The sequence below is a fragment of the Dipodomys ordii genome, unplaced genomic scaffold, assembly GCF_000151885.1.
Source record: "Dipodomys ordii isolate 6190 unplaced genomic scaffold, Dord_2.0 Scaffold15, whole genome shotgun sequence".
Lineage (NCBI taxonomy): Eukaryota > Metazoa > Chordata > Mammalia > Rodentia > Heteromyidae > Dipodomys > Dipodomys ordii.
This window is the reverse complement of record NW_012267231.1, coordinates 12552447-12562453: the sequence shown is the minus strand read 5'-3', so window position 1 is coordinate 12562453 and position 10007 is coordinate 12552447. Positions and strand designations below refer to the sequence as shown.

Here is a 10007-nt window from a genome sequence, read left to right as displayed (position 1 = left end):
CTCTATCACTTGAGCCACAGCACCACTTCCAGTTTTCTAGTGGTTTATTGGAGATAAGTCTCACAGACTTTCCTGCCCAGGCTGGCTTGGAACTGTGATCCTCAGATCGCAGCTTCCTGAGTAGCTAGGATTACAGGTGTGAGTCACCAGCGCCTGGCTGCTCGGAGTGTTGTGTGTTGTGTTGTGTGTGTGTGTGTGTGTTTCAGGATTGAAGGCCAGGCAGTGTGTCCATGAATAGACAATTCTCCTTCCTCAGGAACTCCTGAGATCTGAGACATTAGGAATTGAATATCCTGTTTTCTCCACTATCTGGTGCACTAGTGAAATGGGCTGGGTCTGGAATTTGGCTGCCTGGATACCTGAGTTCCAAGTTCTGCTTGGTCCTTTGTCAAGTCAGTGAGGTTATCTCCTTGGGTCCCCCTTTTCAGTCTTTTCCTCTGACAGGATCTCTACAAAGGATCCCTGAGCTTCTGACGACTTTGGCACCCACTGTTCCTGTGAAGAACTGAGTGTAGCCAGTGTCTCAACTTCCAAAAGACAAGGTAATTCAGACAAACTTGAACTCCTTATCAGCTCTCAAAAAACCTGCCTTGTCCCTGGGGACAAGGATTATTATCTTTGTCCCACTAGTATCTGTATCCTTGGATAGTGTCAGGTATACATGTCCATACATGTCCATGCATTGTCTATGAACCCTAAGAGTTGATGTCTTCTGACACGAATACAAAAATATTAGAGATGGGGTAATGACAAGGAGTGATGAGAAACGTAATTGCATACAAATACACATAACAAAATGCAAACACAAGTGGAAACAAACATAGACAATGCACACAGATACAGCCTAACACAAGAGAAGATGAACAAGACCAGGGCCATGTCATCTAAATGTTTATGTCCTCCCAAACTTGCTATACTGCTGAAACCTCATTGAAAAGTAGTAGCTTTAGCTCTAGCTGTTTTTTTTTTAACAAAAGATACTTTCACTGATGTTATTATTATTCCTACTAGTAGTAGTTTTGCTGGTCCTGGGGCTTGAACTCGGCCTGGGTGCTGTCCCTGAGCCTCTTTGTACTCAAAGCTAGCACTCTACCACTTGAGCCACAGCACCACTTTGGCTTTTTCTGAATAGTTTATTGGAGGTAAGAGTTTCATGGACTTTCCTGCCCAGGCTGGCTTTGAACCACGACCCTTAGATCTCAGCCTTTTGGGTAGCTAGGATTACAGGTGTGAGTCACCAGTGCCTGGCTCCCTTCCCTTTTCTTAATCTTTAGGTTATATATCTAATTTTTCACCATTAACAAAGCAGTTTATGTATACAATGTATACAATGCATCATGATCTGTGTCATCCCTTCAACATCTTACCCCCCTTTCACCTATCCCTTCCCTTATTTTTCTCAATTCCATGGTATTTACAATGTATTCTTGCCTGTATTCTCCCTACTTCCTTCATTCTTCTATACTTTCCTCCTTGACCCTACACTCCCCTCTTACAAGTACCAATTTCCTGGTACTTCTTTTGTTCAGCTCTGACTTAGTCTTTCTAAAGAATTATTTTAGCTCCCCATAGGGTCTATTATACTTCAATTAATTCATTTGTAACTGCTTGCATACCACTGAGTGTGTTTACTTAAAGATTTATAGGTACATTCTACCACAACAAAATCTCTTTTAATTACATATGGTATTTCAAAAAATAAAATAGTTTTTGTTGTTCCTCTTCTTTTTTCCTTTGGTCTTTGTGAAAGTAACTTCAAGAGAACTAAAACTAAACCCACTTAAAATGAAATCTTACCTTTTGAGGAAAATATCTGATTTGTGGGAATTCTGCTTGATAATATATTAAATATTTATTATATACCAAGTCATTATACTGTGTAACATTTATGATTTTGTGACTTTACAAGCTAGATTTTGTTAACAAAGTATCTTTTAATTACTTATGGCATTTTAAAAAGTAAAGTCTTTTTTGTTAATTTTCTCTTCCTTTTACTTTTTCTGTGAAAGTGACTTCTAGAGGAAAACTAAAAAGGTTTAGTATATTAGAACTCAAAACAACATGGTGATTGTAGGTAGTAACAGTATACTATATACCTGAAAATTAGTGATAGAATGAAGTGTTCTCATCAGAAATTAATGATGAGTGTGTTAAGTAATGCAATATATTATCTCGATTTAGTCATTCTACATTGTTTACATATTTCAGAATATGATCACATAGCACATACAAATGTGGCCAGTTCAAAAGTATTACTTTGAAGAAAATGAAATTAAAGATTGTGTTTGCTGTGAATTACGTTTCCCTCTACTTCTTTTCAAAGTGATAACTGTAATAGACATAGAAGTGATAGATATTAAAATAAACATATCAAATGTTTTTTTTTTTTTGGTCGGTCGTGGGGCTTGAACTCTGGGCTTGGGCACTGTCCCTCAGCTCTTCAGCTCAAGGCGAGCGCTCTATCACTTGAGTGGTTTTATTGGAGATAGGAGTCTCACGGTCTCTCCTGCCCGGGCTTTGAACCGTGATCCTCAGATCTCAGCCTCCTGAGTAGCTAGGATTACAGGCGTGAGCCACCAGCACCCGGCTCATATCAAATGTTTAAGAGTTTCAAATGCTAGGTAATACTTGTACATGGCTCTGTGTGTGTGTGTGTGTGTGTGTGTGTGTGTGTGTGCGTGCGTGTGTGGCTCTGTGTGTGTGTGTGTGTGTGTATGCATATGTAGGTTTTTCATATGAGGATTCTTGTATGACTTCTGTTCTGAACCTTTTCCTTCCTACCTGAATTATTTGCAGGAGTGTATAAAGAAGGCTGTGTTGTGTCATGTGCCATCTCACTGATAATGTCCTTGGCTAATATAGGTAAGCACCCCTAACCTGAATATGAGAAATGATTCCAAAAATCTGAAACTTTGATTACCAGGAAGAGAAAAACTACCACAAGAGAAAAATTCTATACCATGAAAGTTTTCATGAAGAAAAGTATTAAAGTGCTACATAAAATTACTTTCAGCCTATGTATATCAAGTTTGTAGAAAACATATATGAGTTTTGTTTTTAGACTTGAGCTCAACCTCAAGATGTCTTTTTTTTTTTCTTTTTAGTAGTAGGGCCTCAACTCTAGGCCTGGGTGCTGTCCCTCAGCTCTTCAGCTCAAGGCTAGAATTCTACCACTTGAGCCACAGCGCCACTTCCAACTTTTTCTGCTTATGTGGTGCTGAGGAATTGAACCCAGGGCCTCATGCATGCAAGACAAGCACTCTACCACTGAGCCACCTTTCCAGGCCTCAAGATGTCTTATCAGCAGATATTTCAAAGAACTGGGGTTCTAGAACTCCAGTCACATCTAGGACCAATCTTTGGTAAAACTATACTCTCAAATTTTTCCCCCTAAAGGAGCTAGATCAGCTTTGAAGCTCCTCAGAATTCATTTCCCAGAGGTGGCAGAATGAAGAGGAGCAGTGGGTGGCTATGGATGGGCCAGTGGTACTCTTGATGCATCCTGAGCTCTGGTCCAGATGCTTGTTCTGGTGCTGGCAGAGATCATGGCAGTGGTGGTGTGGCCACTGAGTGAAGAATGGAATGGAGTCCAGCAGGACTCTCCTGCTGTTACTAGTACAATGTTAGTCCTGGGTTGGTTCCTCCGAAGGATGGGAGAAAATGAAGTGGCTCATGTGTTCAGCCTGACAAGGCTTCCTTTGTTCCATGCTTGTTTCCTCAACAATCTTTTTGGGGCAGATTCATCAGGATGAGCATGTACTACCGCCTACCAACTCTTCTGGAGCTGGCTGCACAGAGCCTGGTGGAAAATGAGACCTTGGCCATCGCTGCTTTGGAGGAGCTGCCCGTGGACATCTTCCCACCTCTGTTCATGGTCGCCTATGCTGAGAGATGCAGAGAGATCCTGAAGGCAATGGTGCAGGCCTGGCCCTTTGCCTGCCTCCCTCTAGGGGCCCTGATGAGGAAACAGCAGCCTCACCAAGAAAACTTCCAAGCTGTGCTCAACGGACTTGATGAGCTGCTGGCTCAGGAGGTTCGCCCCAGGTGAGGAAGACCTACAGCCTAAAAGCACTGGGATCCTGAGCATCACACAGCTGGGGTGAGGGGCATATAGAAAGGCATTTGGGCAGTGACACTCAGGAAACGAATGCTAATGTCAGACAGGGAATGGGCCACCAGACAATGCCCACGTGACTGAAGGAACATATATTCATTCTCTCCTAGTGGTAGTTGAAGTTATGAAAAGCAGAAGCTGAAGATATATCACCATAACTCAACAGTTGCCTTACACTTTCAAACCCCTGGATTCAAACCCTAGCACTGTCAAAGGGAGAGAAGAAGCAGGGACCAGGAAGGATCTGAGGGGACAATGTAAACAGCAGGGCCTCCACGAAGAATGGAGCAACTGATGTCACTTGCTCTTTGCCTGGATCTGAGACTCCAGCTGTCGCTTTGCGTTAATTTCTGTTTTTCCTCACAGGCGGTGGAAATTACAAATGCTGGATTTACGCCTGAAAACACATCAGAACTACTGGACCATATGGTCTGGAACCAGGACTGGTCTGTGCTCATTGAAGGAGAGAGAGGATGTTCAGCTGATGAAGACAAAGGCAAATGTGGATGGTTCCAGGATGAGGGCCAAACAGCCTTTGGGTCGCATAGAGGTACTTGTAGACTTGCATCTAAAGAACGGCATGTATGACCAATTGCTCACCTCTCTCATTAGGAAGGTCAAGCAGAAGAAAGGTTTACTATACCTACACTGTAAGAAACTGAGCATTTTACCAATTCCCTTCCAAAATATTAAGAGGATCATGAAAGTGGTGCAGCTGGATTCACTCCAGGAATTGGAAGTGCGTGGATCCTGGAAATTGTCCACCCTGGGGATGTTTGCTCCTTACCTGGGCCAGATGAGTAATCTGCACAGACTCCTCTTCTCCCACAACCACACTTATCCCTACACGTCCCTGGAGGAAAAGAAAATGTATGTCAACCAGTTCCGCTCACAATTACTCAATCTGCCTCACCTCCAGGAGCTATGTTTTGATTCTGTGTCTTTTGTGGCAGGCTGCCTGAACCACATTCTCAGGTAAGAGATGGCTACCTTGTTCTGTAGACCAGAGGAAGCTTTTCTTAATTTCAAGTAAAATAATGGGAATGTGGTCTCTACCTAGAACAGACTATGGAAGCATGAATAACCCCAAGGAATCAACATATTTTGTTAGTCCCAAGTACGGTAGCAAATAAGTATACAAGTAAAGGTACTACTTAACTAGAAGTTGAAGTGTATCCTAGTCTCTCTTCTATTGCTGATAGTAGAACAGAGGATAAATTATAAAGAAAAGCAATTTAGTTTGACTCATAATTCTATTCCAAGGTTGAGCAGCTACATCTAGCAATGACCTTTTGTCTAGCAGAGTTCCAAAGCGATTCACCACCTATGGGAAAATCAAAATATTCGAGACATAACTACACATGGTGATACATGTCTGTAACTTGAGCACTTGGGAGGGTGAAGCAGTAATATCAGTGTTAGCCTGGGCTACAGGGGGTGCGTGTATGCATGTGTGTGCTTGAACTCAAGGCCTAGGTGCTGTCCCTGAGCTTTTTTGCTCAAGCATAACCACTGAACATCAATTCTACTTCCATTTTTTATTTGTGGTGGTTAAGTAGAGATAAGAGTCTCACAGATTTTCCTGCACTGAGTGACTTTGAACTTTGATCTTCAGATCTCAGCTTGATCTTCGGATCTCAGCTTCTTGTGTACTAAGATTATAGACATAAGCCACTGGTACGAAGCTCAACATGGCAAGTTTTAAGGCCTGCTTGAGTTACACAGTGAGAAATTATCAAAAAAAATGAACAGAAAAAAGTGGTGGTAGAGCAAAGTCCCCATACCAGTTTATATAGTAGACCTACTGTTGAAATAACCCATTGCCAATTAATGCACTCATTATATAATTTGATTAACCATGGTTGAGAGTAGAGCTCTAATCATCCCCTAAGATCCCACCTGATACTGCTTCTTAATAGCACAGTGAGGGCTGGAATTCAACAAGAATTATAATGTTGAATAGAAAACAGAAAGTCCTATTTAAAAAAAACACACACACGGAAAGGGGGATTTAGCTTCAGGTGGTTGGCTCTGAGAATTCTTCCTCAGGAAGTGACTCAAAGTCAAAATGCTTAAAACTAAGTGAGGAAGCCATCAAAGAAAGGAAAGCCCATTGAACTTTGGATTTTAGTTAGTAAATTAAATCTCATCCATATTGAGATTAAGCCTGTCCCTTCAAACCACTTCATTCCTGTCTATAAAGTGTTTTAAACTCCATAGAAACGAGTATGTGGTAAAGGTGCGATTCTGAAGATGAGGGGTAAGGAAGAGGAGTGAAGAATTGAGCAGTGATAGGTTGTTTGCTGATCACAAAAGGACCTTTGTCTGCCCCCCAGTAGTCTAGCAGCCCCTTTGATCTTTGCTGACTCTGCCCAAGTTTATCCTTTGTGTTTTCCAGTAGCTATTATTTCTTTTTGTTTTGTTAACTGTAAAGCTTTTCTATTATATTGCAGAAACTAAATTTCCTTGCCATGACATGACATAGGTTCTGGCTATTTTGTGTGCTTTTTTTTTGTCATTTTGGTTTGTGCTCACAATTCCTAAGAAATATAGGTTTTACTATGCTCAGCAGATGAACAAAGAATGTGTTTGTGATTTCATGTTCTTGACACTGTCAAATAGCAAAAACAATGGAGAACAACCTTCAGCTACCCGCTGAATTGTTTAATTGCAACTCTTGAATTCAATATGACATCCTGGAGGCAGACCATCACACAAACTTCTGCTCTGTGCCTCTCCCTGCTTGAGGCCTGGGTCCTGCCTACAGGTTGCCACCGAGCACCACCAATACCCAGCAGTAACTGTTCTGTCTCTCCTCAGGTACTTGAGGTGCCACCTGAAGATCCTCTCTGTCACCAACTGCCTGCTTTTGGAGTCAGATTTGATACATCTCTCCCAGTGTCCCCAAATCAGTGAGCTAAAGAAACTTAATCTAACCAGGGTTAACATGACCAGCATACGTGCTGAGTCCCTCCAAGCTCTGTTAGAAAGAGCTTCTGCCACCCTCCAGCATCTTAGCTTAAGTGAGTGTGGAATTACAGATCCTCAACTCACTGCCATTCTACCTGTCCTGAGTCACTGCTCCCAGCTCATGACCTTTGACTTCTGTGGGAACCCAATCTCCATGGCCATGCTAAAGAGCCTCCACCAGAACCCTAGGCTGAGCAAGCTATGCCACATGATATATCCTGCCCCACTGGAGAGTTATGAAGATGTCCCAGGTACCCTTCAACTGGGGAGACTCGCTCAACTGCACAACACGCTGAAATGGATGTTGCATGAGTTAGGGAGGCCGAATATGGATGGCTTTGGTCCCAACCCCTGCTGTCATTGTGGTCTCAGTACCTTCTGTGAGCTGAGCCCCTAAGTCCTGCCTGCTTAGCTTTGTTCAGGCAAATGGGCACTGAAGCTCAGAATGTATTTCTAGAAAAAAAGCATAGAGGTCACAGTTGTTGAGATCTTTGGGGAGACATTATATAGAATGATAACATGAATCTGAATTTCTAGAGGGGGTAGAGTTACATGTAGGAGATGTCCCTACATGGATGGTTGTAATGAAATGGCTAGAAATAAAAAGAATATTTGTAAACCATTTGATACATTGTGTGACATATGAATCTGATTCACAGATATCTGGAATGTTTTACTAATTGAATAAGAAGGCATTGAAGATTCATGATGCTTACATACTCAGGGCTATATGAGGTTCAGCACAAGATCTCATGGAACTATTGATCATTCTTGCTGTGGCTCTCCTTGGGGCATTGGTTGCCTATTTGCCTTAGTTCAGGGGTCAGTCAATGGGTCACTGCATACGTTACACTCCTCAGGGTCTGAAAGGTGCTAAGTGTCCAATACTGAATACCACTGGAATAAGGGTTCCTCACAAGGGTCTCAATGCCACCACTGAGACCTTGTGTTCAGTCTTGTTTACTTGATCCCTGGCCTCTGACTGAGTCAGTATAAGGCTTCACTGAGCAGGAGGTAAGCCCCAGTCTTGTAACTGAGCAGGTGAAAATTTACTCCAAGACTTTTAAATATGCTTTTCCTAATCTTTTAATGACCTACTTTTTTTCCACATTATTCTAAATTTTCTAAAGAGAGACCTCTTTCTTGGACCCTCTTCTCCTCAACTGATATGTGCTGACTGGCTGAACATGTTACATGGTTCTCTAGCAAGGATATGTAGATGCTGTCCACAGGTGGCCAAAGCATAAGCCAAGGCTGACTATTAGAAAAGAGAAGAGGAAGAAGTCTGCTTCTAGCCCTACCTAGACCCTACCCTGCCCTGCATTCCCTGTCCACCATCTCTCCTTTGTTCACCATAAAAGACTTTGCACTCTTGATCTACTAGAAATGGGGAGCTTGCATCCATTACACTATTTCCTTCCATCATTCTTTTTCTGCAGAGTTCTCAGGAGAGCAGTAAAAAGTAAGACCCTTAGGATTCTGATAGCAGTAGTAGAAAGACATCTACCTGGCAGATACACAGTAGTTTCTCTATTTCCTTACACCACACTTAACCCATGCCTGACATCCTGCTAGATCCTTTCTTGAAATTAGCTAGAGGCAGTTAAAAACATCTAAGTTGCTCAATATCAGTGCTTGCCTAGCATACCCAAGAATCCGAGCCTATTGATAACAACAAAAGAAATCAACTGATTTTTAGCAACAACCTTACATCATATTTAGTATTTGTATTGTATATGACATTCTCAGTGGTCCTACCAAAATTCAAGAATGATGTCATCTCCACTGATCCTCCTCGACCTCTATCAAGCTGGTAGCGGGCCACTTTAGAGCTAGTGAGATGCCCCGGATATGGGCTTCCAAGAGTGGAGACTCTAATACCTAATTAATCACCAAAATCTAGATGTAGAACTATGACTCAAAGTGGTAGAACACCAGTCTTTGAGCAAAAAAGCTAAATGAGAGTGCTCACGAGCTGAATTCAAGCTCAAGCACTGGCACAATAAAAATAATTAGTGAAAAATAGAAAAATGACTAGATCTCAGAATTGTGATGAGTCTTATGGAGCCAGGTGGTTCACGTCTGTAATCCTAACTACTCAGGAGGCTGAGATCTAAGGATCGTGGTTCAAAGCCAGCCCAGGCAGAAAAGTCCCAGAGAGATCTGACCTCCAATTAACCAACTCAAAAACCGGAAGTGGCGCTGTGGCTCAAAGTGGTACAGCAGCACTAGCCTTGAGCAAAGGAGCTCAAGGATAGAGCCCAGGCCTTGAGTTCAAGCCCCATGACTTACAAAAAAAAGTAGTGTCTTACAGACTTTCCTGCCTGGGCTGGCTTTGAACCTTGATCCTCACATCTCAGCCTGCTGAGCAGCTCGTAGTAGGACTACAGCTCTGAGCCCCTGGTGCCTGGTAGCATTATTTACAATAACCAGGAAGATCACACAAACTCAAATGGACATTAACGGACCAATGGGTAAAGAAGCAGCCTTGAGCTGAATAACGAACTTAGCTCCAACCCCGCTGACCTTCCTCACTGTGGCCAACCCCACGTCGTCTGCAAACGGCGTCGTGGCGTCTCCCCGGCCTCCGGGCCCGGCCGGCCTCCCGTCCGGGCCTCCGGGCCCCCCGCCGGGCCCAGGAGAATCACCGCCCGGCCTGACAGGAAACACCGCGGCGCCAGGCGCCAGGAGGCCGCCGAGGCCGCACGGGCCGACAGCCAGGCCTGAGCCCCAGAAAGGACGCCCCAGGCTCCCGCGGCACACAGCGACGTGCGGGGGTTCCGAGAGGCCTCCCTTCCCCACGGCTGTCCCTCCGCTTCGCTTCCCCGTGACGGGGCCTCAGCGCGGCCTTCGCTCCGCTCCGGACCCGTCGTCTCTCTCCTCGACGCTGCAATGGCGGTCCTGGAGTAGCTGGATCTCCAGT

At 43.6% G+C, this 10007-nt stretch overlaps 1 protein-coding gene across 1 annotated transcript; it reads left to right on the top strand.

The window, feature by feature from the left end:
* Nucleotides 1–228: 228 nt before the first annotated feature.
* On the top strand, nt 229–7673 carry LOC105982424 (melanoma antigen preferentially expressed in tumors-like). The gene is made up of 5 exons (XM_013012014.1): nt 229–542; nt 2797–2862; nt 3739–4044; nt 4481–5089; nt 6935–7673. Exons 3-5 carry the CDS (start codon nt 3749–3751, stop codon nt 7479–7481), a joined length of 1452 nt encoding a protein of 483 aa, XP_012867468.1. The 5' UTR covers nt 229–542; nt 2797–2862; nt 3739–3748; the 3' UTR covers nt 7482–7673.
* Nucleotides 7674–10007: the final 2334 nt, after the last annotated feature.